This window comes from Halichoerus grypus, chromosome 7 (genome assembly GCF_964656455.1).
Source record: "Halichoerus grypus chromosome 7, mHalGry1.hap1.1, whole genome shotgun sequence".
NCBI classification, from domain to species: domain Eukaryota; kingdom Metazoa; phylum Chordata; class Mammalia; order Carnivora; family Phocidae; genus Halichoerus; species Halichoerus grypus.
In genome coordinates, this window is record NC_135718.1 from 81643731 (window position 1) to 81663676 (window position 19946).

Sequence of the window (19946 nt, forward strand, 5' to 3'; positions counted from 1 at the left end):
TTTCAGAGGGTCTCTTCCCATTTCCTCTGGCAAGCACTCCACAATAGAGCACATGATTTAAGCCTAAGGGAGGCTTCTAGATGAGCCCCAGAGAAGGCCTGCTATATTTCACTCAATTGCCTTGGAAAACTTCTATTGATGTGTACTGGGATCCTAACCCCATGAGGCTTATTCTTCTAAAAAAAAACAAAAAACAAAAACTGGTTAAGCCACTGATATATCACGGGGTGACACTTTTGTAAAGGCTAAAACAAAACAAAACAAAACAAAAAAACCCTAAACTTCACAGATGTTACCATTTATAACACAGGAAAAATGCCCCTTTAGTCCTAAAGATGGCAGGTTTTTAATTAGAAGAGCAATATTTACTTCTGAAACACTTAAATCTAATATTGATCTCAAGTAATGCTAACAATGTAATTGTTCTTGAAAGGAATCAATAAGCCACAAAAAGAAAATGACACAGATTCTTAAAACATTAGATAAGCCTTTTCTAGACATTAATCATGTATAAACTTTCTCATAAAACCTTCCCTTTTCTACTCATTTACACTCTCAAATCTAATTATAGCTCATTGTCATTTTAAAGATCAAGTCCCAACTGTCTGTGTGCTTTCTTTCTAATTAAGTACTCGAGACCAGAGGGACACAGGTTGGGGCTACATCAACTCAATTTTCACAAGCTGACATGCGTCGCAAAAACAGTTTTTGATAACTATTCCCTGACAGCTTTGATGTGAAGGAAAAAAACCAAACACCGAGCTGTGTGCACTCCCCCGTATGCTCCAAGGTCAGCGAACGTGGTTTGTAGGCTCTGAACTCCGAGAGCAAAGATTTTGCTACCTTGCTAGCAATAATCTAAATCAGTACAGCATAACCCCACAAGCCAGTATGTGGTGGGTGATGAAAATCAGATCTGTAGAGATGTCAGTGGAAAGGAATGCAGAATACCCATGTTATACGGAGACAAAAATACAATCTCAAACTCCTGGCCCTGAATAGTTTGAACTCTCACCCACAAAGCAAGCAAGTGGCAAATCATGCATGCAGACAATTAATTGCTTTTCTTCTACTGTTCTACCTCTGCTACTAGATTGCAACAGAGTGACTAACTGGAGGGTTAATTATTCTGACAAGATCACCATCATTACTTAGCATTATTTGGTGATGTCACGTCAATTTAATAAAATACCTGGTAGACATCACAGGAAAGAAAACCTGACCACCTTTTTTGCTCTCTTAGAGACCAATGAAACTTGAATGATTGAGAAGGATGTTAAAGCCACTTGTGAAAACACTTTAGAAATAATTCTTCAGGCAGCTTGTCTAAATTCTGAGTGGCTAGAATAGCTCTCAAAATCTCAGCAGAGGCAAAAAGCACCACACACTCGTAATTACTGGCCTTTTATAAAAATTGTTTCTGAAAAAATATATAGTGAGAATACTCAACTGATCTCTTTAATGGAGCATATGTATTTCATAAATGAATATCAAAATCTGAAAAAAGAAGTCTTCAATGTCAACAATACACTAATATATGCAAATGAAAATGTCACAATTGCTAATATTGAACATGTTCCAATTACTACTTAACTTTAAACAGTAATCCTATAAATTCCTAAAATGCATTAAGTGGAAAGAATAATATGAGAATGAGGAAAAGGATCTTCCATGGATTTCTCATACTTTCTTAGAAATGAGCAAAATGTAAACTTCAATTATTTATGCCAACTTTTCTGCGTCCACAAGCTCACAAGGGGTACTGTTGTGTCAGGCGCCTGCCCTGCCCACAAAGAGAACTCTCATATCTCGGGGTTTGGCCTGCAGCTTCTGGAAGAATACAATATGCAAATGGAAATTACACTTGCAGTTTTGTTTTGTGTAACTCTGGAGTGAGAGGTCTCTGGTGAGCAGAAAGAAAAGGTTAGCAGTTTTTAATATCCAAAATGATCAGTCACTCCCTATTCACAGCTCTGGTGAGCTACATAATGCCGATGCTGTCACAAAATAAAGTCCGAACATCTTTAATTCAGTGGGGAAAAAAAAAGTCCCTGGGAGGTTTTTTATTTTCCCCTCCCTCTAGAGCACTTTAGTTTTGCACAGCACGCTTTTATAATTCTTAATTTATATTCAGCAACAGTGTTCTCTTTGGCTTTAAGACCTTACCCAGGTTCTCCATCTGATACTTCAAAGGATTTTGTTTTTGCTATTTTCTAGGTTAAAAGTGGGTGGTTCTCCCTTCATTCAGAGGAAACACAATGCCTTGAAAATGAGGTGGCCAGCCTCTCGAGGTGAAAATTATTACTGCTGAGTTGTGGCCATGCCCAGGCTAGGAGGGCACAGAAGCTGGGCTCCATCTTGCACACGCATCCACCCGCTCTATCTGCACAGCCCTCGAATGGCCAAACTAGAGATGCACAAGTTTTCCCAACATCCCAAATCACTGAATTTCTGAATAGCTGGCATACTTTGTCAATTCTGGAGAGTATAGAAATCACTGTTAATTTATTCATTTATTCAATTATTTAACAAATGTTTCCTAACAGACCACAAAGTCTCAAGCATAGCATTGGATGTGGACATGCAAACTGGAGTTAAGGTTTGATTACTGTCCTCAAGGACTTTCCCTTCTAGTTTGGACAAGAGATCATTAAATACACAAAGTGTTTCCATACATACATACACATGGGAGCCCTGCATCGTATCTTCTAATTACAAAATGTTTATGATAGCAACACATAGAAAATACTCTGCAAGCTCATCCAAAAAATATGTATTCTGGATTTATGGCATGGACATAAAGTAATAAAAGGAAAAATCAATCATAATACTTCTGAAAGTTGTGTAATGTGAAATTTATGTTCTGAAAATTTTCATGGAATCAGGCTTTTATTTCTGATTGGTGTAGGTGTAGCCCAGTTGCTAACTGAAGGGATCCAGCTTGCCAGTAATCACTGGAAAACTCAGTGCTGAATACTGGTTACGCAGAAGATTGCTGGTGTGTCAAGGGTCAGCACTGAGTGTGATAACCTGTCAGAAAGGCTAAAATCAATAACACAAAAAACACCAGGTGTTGGCAAGGATGTAGAGAAAGCGGAACCCTCTTACACTGTTGGTCGGAATGCAAACTGGTGCAGCCACTGCGGAAAACAGTATGGAGGCTCCTCAAAAAGTTAAAAATAGAGCTACCCTACAATCCAGCAATCACACTACTGCGTATTTACTCAAAAAATACAAAAACATTAATTCAGAAGGATACATGCACCTCTATGTTTATAGCTGCATTATTTATAATAGCCAAATTATAGAAGTTTCCCAAAATTCATCAATCGATGAATGGATAAAGAACATGTGGTATATATACACAATGGAATATTAATCAGCCATAAAAAGGAATGAGATCTTGCCATCTGCAACAACATGGATGGAGCTAGAGAGTATAATGCTAAGCAAAATAAGTCAGCCAAAGAAAGACAAATGCCGTACGATTTCACTCATATGTGGGATTTAAGAAACAAAAGAAACAAGCAAAGGAAAGAGAGAGAGAGAAACCAAGAAACGGACTCTTAACTCTAGGGAACACACTGATGGTCACCAGAGGGGAGGTGGGTGGGGGGATGAGTGAAATAGGTGATGGGGATGAAAGAGTGCACCTGTTGTGATGAGCACGGGGTGATGTATGGAAGATTCAAATCACTATATTGTACACCTGACGCTAATACAACACCGTATGTTAACTAACTGGAACTAAAATAAAAAACTTAATAAAAAAACTAAGTCTGACAAAATACATATTCACTAACTAAAATAAGAATGCTTAGTATTTCAGTTGAATGACGAGCATCTGCCTTTCGTCTACTGAAAATTCAGCATTAGATGTTAAATGTGAAAAACTACTACTGGGGATGCAAACCTAGGAACTTCTTAACAGAAATATGGAATTTGAACCTGGTAAGTTTCCATAAAAGAGCTTCAGGGTGTAAAAACAGGGCTTCTCTCTAGATAATTTAGATAAGTAGTAGCATTTCTTTATGGAACAGATAACATACCGAGACAACTTCTCTCACATCGGTGGGGTGATCTGAAAGTCAAACCAGAAACCACAGTGGTGGGTGCCAGAAGGAAAGTGAGGATTTTGCCATCCGTACTAACACTTTGGGGTATGTTGCACATAGGTGATCAGCATACCTACATGTAGTCTGTCATCATTAATACCATTAATCTTAACACTACCTTCAATTCTGTGCTAATACAAATTTCTTAGAAATACGAATATTTGGGGGTGTCTGGGTGGCTCAGTTGGTTATGCTTCCGACTCTTGATTGAGGCTCATGTCATGATCTCAGGGTCAGAGCTGTGGGATCAGATCGAGCCCTCTGTTGGGCTCCCCAACTCAGCAGGGGCGGGGGGGTCTGCTTCTCTCCCTCTGTCCCTGCCCCCACTCACACACACACTCTCTCTCTCTCAAATAAATAAATAAATCTTTAAAAAGGAAAGAAATATGAATATGTTAAGATGCTGTGCTGTTTATGCTCATTTAGTAGAGTGTGTTATAATTTCTATGTGCAGTTCTGTTTTTCCTACATGATTCTCAAGTCTAGAGAGCAAAAACTGGTTAGCAAAATAATCAGTATAGACTTGGTGTTCAAAACACATGCCTTGAATAGAACTGAATGTGTACCCTTAATTTCAAAGTAGTTTCTACCTCTGACAGTTTACTTACAAAGCAGATAAAGCACCAATGTCATATTCACCATCTCGATTGGTGTGTCCAAATCTACAAAATTTTGCCTATCACATTTCACAAAATGCAATAAAATCAGGTTCAAAGACATTTTAACACACTCGAGAAAAGGAGCTTCTGAGTGAAAGGTTACCGCTTTCATGTGAACATTATTATTTTTCAAGACCTTACGGTCACAAAAGACTATATGGCCTATCACAGTTGAAGGTGAAAAATGTTCTGATGGCCATTCACCTTTTATTAAATAAACGGCATTACACAAATATTATTTATATTAACAATATGAAACAGAACTCCTAGATCGCTTATAAAATTTGGGTCTTATTCTATTTTCTTGTTCTCCTAAAATGGCTTATTTAATATTTATTTTATTTTTGTAGAGTAAATCAGCCACTGACTAATGGTTGGAGCTCACTCAAAAGTAAAAAATTTAAATCTTCATCGTTCAGCTATTAAGAGAATAATTAATATTTATAAAGCACTCAAATTATTTATACAAAGCATTTTATATAGGTACTATTACTTGTATATGTTACTTTTCATTCATTAATGTAGTAACATTAAGGAAAATTTACCCCACTTCTGCTGTAATAATGTTTTCATTGAAAATCCTCTATTTCGGAAGGCAATCTGGGATATCTCAAAAGAGGTAAAATTTTGGATAATAAAGCCTGCATTAAATATGTTCTAGACACAGTATTAATATTTCAGCTTACCAAAATTAACATATTCAACATAAGCATTATGTCATCCGTTGATCTAGAGTTTGCTAACAAAATAGTCATATATGAATAAAACGGAAGATGCATAAGGATAAAACCTAACCCAACTCAACTAAGCTTACACTGTCCTAAATAAAGAACCCAAATGATACTGACTCTAAATGCAGAGAACTCTTTCCACATCTATTCATTTGTGCGGGATAAACTGGCGAGTGGCAAATTCTGAATTCCAGCAACATAGAAAGCATCTGCTTAACTGTGTTCAGTAATAACCGCGTGAAGTGTGCATGTCCTGGTGGGCACTACAAGCAAACACACATGAAATGCCTGGGGGAGGACAGAGTGGACTCAGTCTGAGTGTGCTGCCCGGGAAGTGTGTCCTGTGTGAGTGTGCAAGGTTCTCTTCGCTAAACTTCCGAGTGTGCATCCGTGTCCTTTACTTACAGGGGGGTCTGCATCTTCAGCATAAACGGTTGTGATGGGTGTGCCCTTCACGGCATCCGGAGCCACCATCCCCTTGTAGATCCGTTTACTAAATATGGGCGGATAATCATTCATATCCTGGAAAACACAATTAAGAGTTTAGAGCTTCCCATGACAGCAGGTTGGGGACACAGTTAGGAGACTGGCTCCATCTCTTTCTATCACACAACCCATTTGCCACTGTCAACCTTACAGCCTCTCAATCCCATTATTCTCACTGCAGAGTGGCGCCCTGGGGGAAGCTGGAAGAGCTCCTGTACAATATTCATGTGCGGAACCGCAGCTGGAGGCCATTCCACTCAAGCAAACGGTCTAAAATTATGCCTTCTGGAGATGGGAGAGCTGCTCGAAATTTTCCCAGAAGATACTTCCAGTGGTATGAGGTGGTTTTGAATTTTGAAAACAGGGACGGGCAACTTGTATAAAAAGTGCCGTTCTACGAGACAGGTGTTAAGGATGGTGGCTTCTTTGTTGTGTTGCTGTTCTTTTTCAAATAAAGCTCTTTAATGTTTCTGTTGCAACTGAAAATTCTTGATATACGTAGCATAATGGGATGATTAGCACATTTCAAATGCAAACTATGAAACAGCCTTTGATGCCATCTTGCATTTTTACAAACATAAAATGATTAAAGAATGTTTTCCCTATAGTACACCACAAGAATGACACCTAGAATTAGATGTTCCCAGAGACAGAAAACAATGGTGATTTACTGCAGGAGGTTTTCAAGTTAATTTATATGCATCTTTTTTATTTTTACAACTCAGTGATAGAAGTGCATTGTTATTCATGTCGTATCACTCACTAAACACATATTTATTGAGTTCCTCCCACTTCTACTACTCAGTGCTAGGCACTGGGGCTACTGCTGTTACTCAGGAAAATGATGGCCTGACTTCATGTCACTTACCTGCCATTTGACAGGTAAAGACACTGATTCTGCAGATAGTAGTGACTTTGCCTAAAGTAATCTACTTATTTGGCAGAGCCAAATTAATAAATTCAAATTAATAAATCTGGTCCCTTGAGAGCAAGACCATTTTTCCCCCAATCATTTTATGTTTCATAAAGAAATGCATATCATTTTTTCCTCAAAAATAATGCGTATTAACATGGACAATTTATATTTCTTATATTTACTTATTTTAAAATAATTACTACACCCTGCATTGTTGTGGGTACTTAGGGTTAGACATATTTGAGCCTAAAGGTGAATTTGTTAATTATCTTACTCCCCAAGTCATCTTTTTTCTCACTTGCTATTAAAAACAAAAGAAGAAAATTATTCTACTTAGTCTTTAATATCTGTTCTGATACAACTTCCCTGTACAATGTAAATTGGAAACCCACTAATTAACTGATTATAACCATCTCTTTTTGCAAAGAGGTCAGGATAATTCTGTCACAATCAAAAAGCACTTGCTTTTATGTTCACAATAGAGTTGGCTTCTGAGTTGTAAATATGAGAAAATCTGCAGACTTTCATGAAAAATAAGAGATCTTTAACTGTAAGCAAAACTAAAAACTAAAAAATACCATTTCCTGTGTTTTGACATACAGTCTTCATAAACTTCCATGAACAAAAAATAAAAAAGTTTCCTTTATAGTTATGACCTTTAGAATCTGAACAAGAACCTGAAAGCACCGTTCTGATAATGAGGGTGGTGAGGGTATTGATCTTGAAGTTCCAGGCAGAGGGTAAATATATAAAACATTTGCATGCACACTTTCTCCTGCTCTTTTCAAGAGCATCAATTAATTTAATGAGTGAATCTTGTACGTAAAGGGGTAGAAATCCTTTTGCACCCCTAAGTTGTCACTTCTGAAGGTCAGAAAAGGAGCCCAACCATGTAATTTTTCTGTACATGACGTCCCAAGGTCACATAAACTCAATATGTTCCTATAATTTTTCTTCTTCTTCTTCTTTTTTTTTTTTTTCCCATCTCAAAGGATACTTACAACCTTAATGGTACAAGATACTATTGGATAATCTGATTCTTCAGGGGATAAAAGGCATAAAATTTTCTAATTGTCATATAGATGCTAATAGTACTGAGTACAGTGCTCCCTGCCCTTTTTTTTTCCCTGGCAAAGTATTCACTAGATTCACCTTCTAACTGCATGTGTAGTGGATGTTTTTTATAATCTGGCTTCACAGACTGATTAGCCACAAATGTAAGTAATAACTGAAGGCTCACAGGACTGTTTCTTCTCCTCCTTTCCTTTGCTTGCCACTGGTGGGACCAGGAATAAATCAACACAGCTACTGTGGCAGTCTTCTCTTTATAGTACATTGTACACATTCTGGGGTTACAGTCTTTTATCATAGCTAACAAGTTCTTGCACAATGCATGATTTCAGATGAGAGAATTTATTGAAACGTGATGCCAACAAGCATAATCAACAGCTCATTATATTTATGCTCCAGGGATGTCTGAAGAAAAAGGGACATAGACCTGCTTTTGTGTAAATGCCCTGGTATGTAGCCAATGAAGGAGCAGTTGCACCTCCAAAACAGGCTCTTTTCTGTTGCCCATTTTCCACTAGAGGGTAGTATTGGCAAAAAGAAGCATATCTTCTTCTGTCTTCTTGTTAACAATGTTATCATGAAGACCCGTAATAGTTTGCTTTCTGGGGTTATAATTTTTGTTGGTCTGAACAAAAATTACTGTTCATGTTTCTAAAGGGTATTCTGGATGTTAGCATGGTTCTCGTCTAGAACAACACTATGCTCTTCTCAGAAAAAAAACATGTACTAGCCAATTTTTCATTTGTTTCCATATCTCAAGCAAAATAAAACTGTACCTGAAGGGACAGGGAGCAAGGCATGGGTTTAAGGAAACTTTGTGAACGAGCATCCCAGGGAAACGGGAATTTGCTGGGGACATTGCAAGTTAACGGCAGGTTTCCACAAAAAGTAGAGAAAGAGATAAAAATTTTGATGTTCTGGAACCAGGCCTAAGAACTGTTCTTGGTCAAGAGACATTTTCCAGAGAGAAGAGTACTAGAGATTGATGCTCTGATCATCTCTTTAAATACAGTGAACGCCAGCGCTCATCCTCAGCTCTCACACATGTTTGGCCAGGGACACGGATGGGGCGCTGGTGGCTAGGAGGCTCCCGCTGCTTAGCGCTGTCCACCTCCAACTGTTTGCTGCCCATCCTCCAAAATGCCCTGAGGCTTGAGAAGCCGATGCCTGTCTTTCTTGGCGGGGGATGCAGCTGACTTCTCTGCCCGTTCCCAGGTCTGCTTTCCCCTGCCAGACACCTTCCGTGCGCTATCCCAGCAGCTGCTGCTTCTGCTGTTTGTTCCCTCCTGCAATTTCTCCTTCTCTTGTCTTGTCTGACTTCACTTCCTTCTCTCCCCTCCCCCTCTGTCGCCAAACAAATCCTTTTCTGTTTTGCATGGGGTTCTCCTAAACAAAAATTATAAACTTACTCAACTTTTCTTTTCTTTTCTTTTTTTTTTGCATCAAAACCTGCACTGGAAGCTTCTTTCTTAGAGGCGTGAGTTTGTTTTGGTTTGGTTTGATTTCCGAGGATGTAGTTATTCTGGGTTTTTGAGGGGCTGCATAACCCCGATGCAGAGGTAATCAAAGCCCTGCTTGGCCACACCAGCAAAATGTACACAGTGGCGTTCAGTATCACACATACTGATGGAGCTCCCCCTGGGCATCAGGCAGGACGTTAGATGGTGGGGGTGTTGTTACCACCAAGAGAGGCACAGTGCCTGCTGGTACTTAGCTGACAGGTAGGAGTAGAAAGCAAAAATTAAATACATAATGTTGAGTATGATGAATTTTATGAAAGAAGTACCAGGATGCAATGATAGCGCATAGCAAGGAGTTTAACTAGATTTCACACAGGACACATCTCTGTTACTTTAGCAACTGCTCCATCATTCATGCCCTCTGGCAGGTGGGACCATCCTTCAGTGAGGTTGATGGCTGCAGGAGGAGCACAACACTGGGCAAGGTTGGCTAAACCACAGCTTTAACACATAATCCCATTCCCATTTGGTTTCCCGGTTTGGGAATGGTAATGTGGGGAGAAGGGAGCTGATGAGCTTTTGGGGTGTTTTCCAAGCCAGGAGGCTACGGGCACTTGAAAGAATATGTGCATGACCTGAGCTAGAATCTTTGAGCAGATTCCGTCTAATTTTCTCCATTGTGCACCAGAATTATGTGTGCGTGCTTTATGTTTACTGTGCGTCAGGCATCATGCCAGGGCTGTTAAATTTATCGTCTCAATGAAATATATTAGCTATTTTATTTCTATTTTAATTGTAAAGAAACTGAAGCTTAGAGAGGTCAAGTTGCTTATGGTGATCCAGCTAATGAAGGGCAGGCCCACAACCGCATGCTGGCATGTCAGACCCTACAGGAAGCATTCTGATATTCGGGCGTGAGAAGAAAGGGAACTGGCCAGGTTGTCAGAAGATTATGTATCAGATATTATATAAGATGATTTGAGTAGGATATTCATTAAAAAAATCCACACTTAATTTTAAAAGATCTCTGCTCAAAAATACTTTACAATTTAAAAATTCTTCCAAGTAGCTATTATACTTTTATCTTGGCAACCTGGTAAGCTTCTAAACATTGCATAGTGCTAATCTATTTCCCTGAAGATAATTTTCATAATTATTTATAAAGCTTGGTTTTTGTTTGTTTTTTGGTTAAAAAAAAGAGACTTGCATCAGTTGAATTTGTACATTTAAAACAACAATTGACTCAATATTTAACTCTACAGTTATTTTCACTAAAACCTAAGAAAGTGTTCCCCAAATTTTGTTCTTTGGAAAACTAATCCTACCAGAAGGTTTATAAACAAAAAGAATCCCATGATTCCACTATGGAAAATGTGGGAAATCGCTTTTTATTTTCTTGAGATTCACAATGTACACCACCATATTAAGGACTTTTATATGAAGCCATGCAGGGGAGACATCTGTTTACTTCTGTGTGTCCCAGCATTTCCCAAACCCATTTATCTATGAAATTCTTTGTCTATGAGACACCCCTTACCATCTCAAGGAGCTCGAGCTCTGTGGAATCTATCCTGAGGGACCCTGAAGAGTGCAACATTGAAGGCACACACTATGATTATGTGGAATATTGACTTTGGTGAATTACAGATTTCCAAGAATATACTGCAAATTATGCTGCATTGAGAGTGACCCCCATCTGTAGCAGCTACAGGAGGCTCTGGGACAGGTTCAGGGGATGGCGGTATCCGCCATCGACAGGGCTTATCAGCATCTCCTGCCCCCACTGGGAGGCAGCTCAGTTTTGGGGACTTCTGGCAAACGGGAGAATGTGACAGTCACTAAGGAGTAAAAGAATGTAATTGTGTACAAAAAGTAAGGCACTTTCCTGGGACTTCCAGAAACCAGTGGGTGATATTTGAGGAGCCAGGACAGAGACCCACAGAAATGTGAATTATTACTGCTAACTCTGGGCAGGTAACTTTTTAATTGTTTTCTCTAGTTTGGTTGTGTAGGGGAAATGTGTTACTTCTTAGTCATAAAACTCTACAATAGCAGAGTATGCAGATACTTTAAGAAATGATCTGACTCCTTCCCATGGTGTGCTCTTCCTGATATATTCACATTCTTTAAACTTGCCGGTGAATACATTAGTGAGAAGACTCCAATAAGAATTTGATAATGCAGAATAGAATAAAGGGGAATATTTGAAGGCTATAGTCCAAAACAAGTATTTTCTCCAGGTCACCCAACCTTCTGGGAAAAGTCAACAAGTGGTAAAAAATAATGAACACCCGATTAGCCTATACTCCCCCCCCAGCTGGCTCATTGAAATCCTTTTATTCCATTTTCTCCCTCCAGAGAAAGGGAAGGAGGATGCTATAAATCCTGAACTGTCCAGTTTCCTCTGACCAAATGAAATCCAAGACTGTCAATACGGTCACCATGGAGCGTCAGCAGGGCATCACTACCTCTCAGGTGTCCGTGGTATGACAAATGCCACCTTCGTACCGGGTGTTGAGTTTCTATCTAGAGAAGCTATCCTCATTCTTACATTCTATGGGGATTGGGACATTTGTCTTCCTGCTGGGAAGAAAACATCTCTGAAAGATGAAAACTAGCTCCATCTTCCAAGACTCACTGAATTTCTCAATAGCCTCGGTCCTTGTGGATGTTATTTCACTTCCGGTCCTTCTAGCTCTCCTTGCCTCCGCCCACACCTGCACCTGTAAGACAGGCAAGCGCAGGTGGGGAGCCAAGTCTCCTCCCTGCATGGAAGAATCTCCCTCATCCTCTTGTACCGCAGTCATACCACTCGAGGTTACAATAAGCAGAAGGACTTAGATCATCTGCTCATCTTAGACAATCCATCACAAGGCTGTCCAGCATCACAGAGCCATTTACATATTTCGACTTTTCTGACTGGTCTTCCGCTACTGGCTTATCATAGAAGACAGACCTTTTCTTTCTGTGTATTTTCTACATTATATCACAACTCCATTTGTAAGGACAGATTTTTCTGTGGACTATATATTTTAAACTGTATAGAATTTTATTTTTATTTTTCAGAGATTTCCTCATATCACCTAATTTACTATTATATATTCAGTTATTCAGTATATTCAATAATTGTAAAGTGAAGAAGGCCATGTGTATCAGTGTTCTGCAAAAACGTTGCAACAAAAATACGTATTATGTGTTTGATCATCATTGGTTTTGTTCAGGATCACTAAGAAAGCACCCTGCAGGTACGTGTGATAAAATTCTTCTTTCTTTCTACTGTAGAAATATCGTTCCTTCCAAATATCACTTCAGTTTTCCCATTCTCACTCCAATTAGAAGTTTGATGGACTAGATATTAAGCATTTGATTTTTTTTCTTCTTCTTTACAAAAGAAAATTATGTTTCTTCTCATTTTCAAAGAGAGATCTTCAAGATGCTTTCCCTGTGGTGACTGTTTCGGGTAGAAATATCTCTTAACAAATACTATGCAATTATGTTATCAGCAAAACAGTTTGTCATACTGCAAGTAAACACAACAATGACAGAAAATCTGTATGCTTGGGAAAGACCTACATTTGTGGAGAAAGGGAATTGTACTCCATTCTTCCCTTCAAAGCCAACAAGCATGATATTTTATGGGCCCCAATATTAGGTAATAGTTTTGAAGTTCTTCTTTGTGATAATCTCACCCTGAGTGACCAGAAGAAAGAAAAGCAAGTGTCAGCCACCATTTGGGGAAATGTTTTGTAAATTTTTTTTTTATGCTTTCATCACCTTGAAAAAAAGAAAGTGGCATTGAAAATGTCTAGAATTGGGGCACCTGGGTGGCTGGTTTCAGTGGACAACTCTTGGTTTGAGCTCAGGTCATGAGTCTCAAGGTTGTGAGATCAAGCCCTGTGGTGGGTTCCACACTCCTCAGTGCAGAGTCGGCTTGAGATTCTTTACCCTTCCCTCTCCCTTCCCATGTGATCTTCCCCCCGTGCACACTTATGTGCTCTCTCTTAAATAAATAAATAAATAAATAAATAAATAAATCTTAAAAAAAAGAGAAAAAAATATCTAGAATGGAATGCTGGTTGATTAAGTTTTGTCTTAAATGTATAATAAATCAGAAATAATTTAGTACAGGTCAGGAAGTTCTGACCAATGAAACTCCTTGACTTCTCTCAATAATATAAAGCAACTGAGAGCAAAAATTAGATCAACACCCTCCTATTTCTGAAGAAGGAATGAGTCCATCGATGAGCAAATCCTTTCCACACACCAATGTGGTAGCCTTAAGTAACACCCATATTTAAAATAAAGGGGTGATCAGGGAACATGAAATGCAGTTTAAGAAACTTCAGTCCCAGATAGAGAACAAGACTTATTTAGAGCACATCTTGCTTGATTAGATGATATTTTTTGACCCAATCCAACTCCAATGACTTCTATTAAAAAAAAAAAAAAAAAATCCACACAAATCAGTCTGCACTGAATCTAGAGTAGCCAAGTCAGAGTCTGTGATGGTTTAGAACGCTCCTTTATGAACCACACCCAACCTGAGAGACAAGGCCATCCCATCTGAGTATCCATCTGTGGGTCTGAGAAGAATGTGCAGAAGATCATTAGTAGCAAGTCTTTTCTTCCTTTATTGTCCAAAACGCCAATAAATGGCCATTTTTCTATTTTAAATGTTTTTGTTTTTGTTTTTTTTGTGGTCAATTCCACCAAACCGTAGGGGTAGGCAAGTGTAGACCAGGGTAATCTGGCGTATGCTTTTCACCTGGTCCTGAACCATTCCGCCATATTGTTAGTTCACTCAGGGCAGGCTCATCTTAACCTTCTTCATTTCTTTACCTGTTGAGATATTTTCATAGCCAAAACATTATCAGGTCCCTAAAGTGATTCTGTAAACAGATTTCTTAATTTCTAAATGTTACACCACAATAGTGTGGCAAAATCATATTTTAAAATATGAATTAAAGCCCCCCAGGCCACTGATGATTGATCCTTCTCCAACCTACTAGAACATCATTGTATTGGGAAAGAGACACACAAACTGAGATTCAGGTGACCCAAGGAAAGATTCTAATAGATCAAATTTCTATTCCCAAAGAGAACTTAATGCTGAATAAAATTTTAACTCCCTGAAATACATAATTTCTTAGGCTAGAGAGACACACAATGGGAGAAGTAGGTAAAAAGCCATTGTGGATGCTTGAGAAAGAAGGAAGTCAGACCCTGATAAAACTCTCCACACAGCTTTCACGCATCTGAGAATGGAAGGGACGTGTGTGTCCCAAGGTAGCTTAGGGGAGACAGCAGGACCCCAGGGAAGAATCATCACATGTGCACTGGCAGATAAGCTAGGTCAAGTGTAAAGAAGAGACAGTGAAATAATTTCTGTGTCCCTCTCTGACTGCAGGATTACCTACAAAAAAACAACAAAACAAAACAAAAAACTAAAACCCAGACCCAAAGATCTTATAGTCACAAACATTAGAGCAATTACCTACGTGATAAATAATGCCATGCTAATTATATGTTGGTGCAGTCTTTAACAATCTTCTGTGTATTCATACCAGCATTTTTTGTCTAAGAAAACTAGTAATATGTATTAGGTATTTATCAGTTAAACAATCAAACAAAAATTCAAAAAAGTGATTATTTCTTATTCCAACAATTCCATATTGCAGTGACCTACAAAAATGAACACAATAAAAAACAAAATAAAACAAAAAAAGACAAAAAACAAACCAATGAACATAGTAGAAACATTGCCTATGACCTTGTGTACCTCATGAGCTTGCACACTTCTAGCCCTCTCTTGACAGCACCTTTCAAGAATTGCAGTCGTCCCCATTACCTATCTTCCTTTCATTCTAAGCAAAAATCCATCTGCAGAAAAGCATTTGTAATGCCTTCCCCATGGGAAGAGGGCTCCTTTGGGAAGGAGCAGAGGAATCTGAGAGTTTAGGACACAGCTCAGGTGACCTTTCCATACACTAACCTTTGAGAACTGATAAATCTCTCCTCCTGTCTTCTTTTAAAGGCATACCTTAAAAATCACTCGAATCCCAAAAGGTTGAAGATACCATGCTTTTTGAGGCAATCATTTGGCATGGGTTATTACAATGAATGAGATAAGAAATCTGGCGCAGCCAACAAAGGCCTCACGGTCACGGACCTTGAATGTGGCTGAGCCAGAACTTGACCCTGATTCCATTCAATTCCAAAACTTATTTCATTCCAGAATCTCAGCTTACAAACTAAATAGCTGTGGGCCTTGGAACTCCTACTTTTCCATAATCTTATCTTTTTAAAATTTTTAAATTGAAGGGTTTGGATGAAGTTATTATCCCTGGTGCTGTGAAATTTGGACTGAAGTCTGGAGAAATTGGGACTAGATTAAAATTCCAGAGCTATGGGAACATTCAGGCAGCCACTGTGGTTAAATTCTTATTTAGTGTTTCATTCAAATGTATCTTTCGTACTTCAATGATACGGTTATTTCTCAAGTCTTACACATTCCAGACTCTAGGTTCTGGGTCTGGTATTACTGTGTTATTATGAATCATTGCCCCCAGATATTTAGTCTAGTACAGACTCAGAAGACAGTACGGAGTCGGCCACCAGGAGTCATCTGTGCTCCTTACCTTTACTATCACCGTGACAGTGGCAATGCCTGGTGGCATCGTTCCATAAATATCGAAGGCCTCCACGAGAAACGTGATGCTTGCTTCCTGCTCCGGAAATGACTCATAGTCCAAGCTCCTTAAAAGGGAAAGTTCTCCTGTAAATGGATGTAGTGCAAAAAAGTGCTTTACTTCTGGGCTTCGGATCCGATAAGACACATTTGCTCCAAGGTCAACATCTTTGGCCTGTAACAAGTGAAACAGAAGGATGGTCATATCAGCGTTGTTACAAACCAGAAGAGTGCAAGGTTGATGGAGGTCATGGGTCAGTACCCAGGACATCATGAACTTAACAATGACCGCAGGGCATGTTTCCGAGACAGGCATTTTTGTTAAAGTAATTTACCAAAGAGAGGAAGGAGAGAAAGAGAAACAGAGACAGAGAGACAGAGAACCATGACATTTTGTCCTTTTTTTTTAATTTTATTACTGAGGCGCCTGGGTGGCTCAGTCGTTAAGCGTCTGCCTTCGGCTCAGGTCATGATCCCAGGGTCCTGGAATCGAGCCCCGAGTCGGGCTCCTTGCTGGGCGGGAAGACTGCTTCTCCCTCTCCCACTCCCCCTGCTTGTGTTCCCTCTCTCGCTGTGTCTCTCTCTGTCAAATAAATAAATAAAATCTTAAAAAAAAATTATTACTATATTTATTTTCCCTGAGAAATCACTAACTAAAAGAATTAAACTACACTAAAGAAAAGAATATTGTCATAAATTATTGTGTATTATTTCCTGCTAATTGCATAACATTGAAAAATAATGTTTTAAATAAAAATAAAGTTTTACTGAGTGTTTTTCATAAACATGTTAGATTATTAAAGGAGTATAAGGAAACTAAGGAAATTTAAGTAATAATTTCTCCTTACAGGGATCCTATGATACATTTCTAGAGATCAGTCTATTATACTCCCTTCATTTAATTAATCTTTATTGAGTAGTTATTATGCATGAGAAGCACAAGATGAACCAAGACACAAATCCTGCCCTCCAGGTTAATGTCTCAAAAAAACAAATAAACAAAAAGACACAAATATCACAATAGAAAGACAACAGAGACATGGCAGCTGAGAGGTGTTCAGAATTGGGGGTGACATGTTCTAGCTGCTGGTCTCGCAGGATAGGGAGGACAGACTGGCCAAGGCAGCTCTGGTGGAGGAAATGGAATGGGGTGGGGGTGGGGGGATGGGGAGATGAGCTGTGTTAGGATGTGCACACAGGAACCTATGCACCTGCTACGTGAACTTTTGTCTTGGCTCCCTGCAGTCAGTTACCGACATCACAACCAGAAGATATTGGGAAAATACAGATTTTATGACATCATTTTCCTATCTAAAATCCTTCTTGTTTTCCATTCCATTTTGGGTTAACCCCACTCTCCTGAACGTGGTGAGAAGGATCCATATAATTTCTAGCCCTGTAGCTCTTCCCTGTCTCCTCTCCTCCAGGATTTTGAGCAGGTTCATTCCAATGCCTTGAATAATATTTCTTCCTCTTTGCTAGAATAACTCTTCCTTGCTCATCAGTTCACAATGTAGAAAGCAACTATCTAAATCTCAAGACCAGATTTCTAAACTCTCAAGATTAGGTTAAGAGTTCCACCTGTCATCTCTGAGGCCCCTTGCTCTTAGGACCTCTGTTGCAATTACGGATTTACTTGTCTGTTTGCCACAGCAGACTGAGAACCCCAGGAAGGCAGGAAATCTGTCTGGTCCACATTGGAATCCCCAAAGTCTAGCAGAGGAGTTGACATACGATAAACCCTGGAAATATGCGTGTTTAATAAATAGATGAATAAATGAATAGATGAACAGAAGAATAAATGGAGAAATATGGACCTTTCCCTGGTTGGCACGGCCTTTTTTAGATTTATTAATGTTTTTGCCTAAATATTTTTTGAGTTGAATTATGAAAAAAATACAAGTTCTTGATATCCATGCTAACAGAGTTCAAGTTGTGGATGGCAGGTCAAAGAAGGACTAGAATCTTCCCCCCCCCCCAAAAAAAAATTATACTTCATAGATGTCTGTGTCAGAATTGAAAGGGGTGTTTGATTAGAATGCAGATTTCTGAGCCAACCTAACCTACTGAATCAGAATGTCCAGAGTTTCTGGTACTATTGTAGCCAAGGACTGAAAAAAGGGCTTGGATGTGGGGACACTGTTTAAAAGGAGAGTCAGATCTCTGGGAGGATGCCAGTTCATTGAAAGTGAAAAAATAATGGGTTCAGCAATATCTTCTTTCTGTAAAATATAGGGAAAATCTCTACCTGTGTGTGTATATGCATATGCATATATATACACATATATGCGTACACACACACAAACATAAGTATATATGCACATACCTGGAAATGCACATTTACATATATGTAAATATGAAAGTGTTTACTTGAATATATACATATGTAGTTATATATGCACACACCCATATAATGCATATTTACATATAGATAAATATGGAAATATTTATTTGAATACATGCATACATAGGTATATATGCACACACCTGCCTATGTACATATTTACTTATATGTAAATATGAAAATATTTTATTTCATATTGTGTGAGCACAAAGATAAATGTCATAGAATACACTTACAAATTTAACACTGAGTACTCTAGAGGTACAAAGTGGGGGATTATTACATTTTTCTTTATAGACTATTGTATTGTCAATTTTTACAAAAATATATAGTATTGATTTTGTAAATTAAAAAAGAATTATTAAGATGTGTTATTTGATTTCTTGGAAAGGTACTTTTTCTCCTCTTAACTGTTGGTATACCCTAAAGTACGGTTGTTACATAAAACACAATATGCAATATTGGAACGATACTTCTATTAAATCTTTATTCCTTGTTTATCTGAAATTAGAATTTAACTGGGTGTGCTGTCTTTTTATTTGCTAAATCTGCAACCTTACGGCAGATCTTCTAATGTGGGATCCAGGAATTGTCTGCTTCCCCCACACACCTCTATCTGGAGGAAGGTGGTCCCAGCCGGCAGGTTCTCCTCCACGACCACAGTATATGTTGAATTGGTGAACACAGGACTGTTATCGTCGATATCCAAAACTTTAATGGCCAGTGTGAGCACTGAGTGACGGGGATGCACTGCTCCGTCCATGGCCACAACAACAAGCTCGTAGTAGTCCCTGACTTCTCTGTTAAGCTTCACGGCTGTGTAAATGCTCCCATTGGATGTGATGCGGAAGAGATTATTGAAGTTGCCCAAACTATAGTGCACTTGGCCATTTATTCCAGCATCAGGGTCTGTTGCCTGAATAGAAATGAAAAACAGAGAAATTCACATAGTATGTCTTGTCATGCTTTTTGCACATTACATTTTGCTATGGTGCTCTGCTAGAAGGGGATAGTTGACAAATCATGGCATATTTTTAAAAGAATTTTTTTTCTCTCGGGAGAAAATGAAAAAAGATAATGACAATGTAATTCAAAAGTCTAGAACTTGAAAAGAAATACACTGAAGTTGAATTATTCTTCATTCAGAATGACCATGACATACATTGATAATATCATTAACAATAACAATATTATGACAGAAAACTCACATTACAAAAATACTGGATTTTCCCTGTACTATCATTTCTTTAATGATTTGGAATTCTAAATCAGGAAAACACATTTAGTTTTTAATTAATTTAACATAATGTGCTAGATGACAACTCAAGATGCTATAGTATTTTTTGTTCAAGCACTTTGTATATTCATTTTCCTATATATTTTTTTTCAAGCACTATATATCTCATTTAATCCTCAGCATGTTCTTTTTTTTTAAAGATTTTATTTTTATTTATTTGAGAGAGAGCAAGTGAGGGA

General features: G+C 38.4%; 1 protein-coding gene across 7 annotated transcripts in view; it reads right to left on the reverse strand.

Annotated features, from left to right (window-relative positions):
- Positions 1–19946, reverse strand: part of PCDH15 (protocadherin related 15) — a 1707782-nt gene that overhangs the window by 197921 nt on the left and 1489915 nt on the right. For all 7 annotated transcript variants that reach the window (XM_078077809.1, XM_078077807.1, XM_078077810.1 and 4 more), the window contains 3 exons: positions 19081–19386; positions 16077–16301; positions 5911–6027 (listed from right to left, as the gene is read on the reverse strand). In XM_078077809.1, the coding sequence (XP_077933935.1) occupies positions 5911–6027; positions 16077–16301; positions 19081–19386 (648 nt within the window). The remainder of the gene's footprint in view (positions 1–5910; positions 6028–16076; positions 16302–19080; positions 19387–19946) is intronic.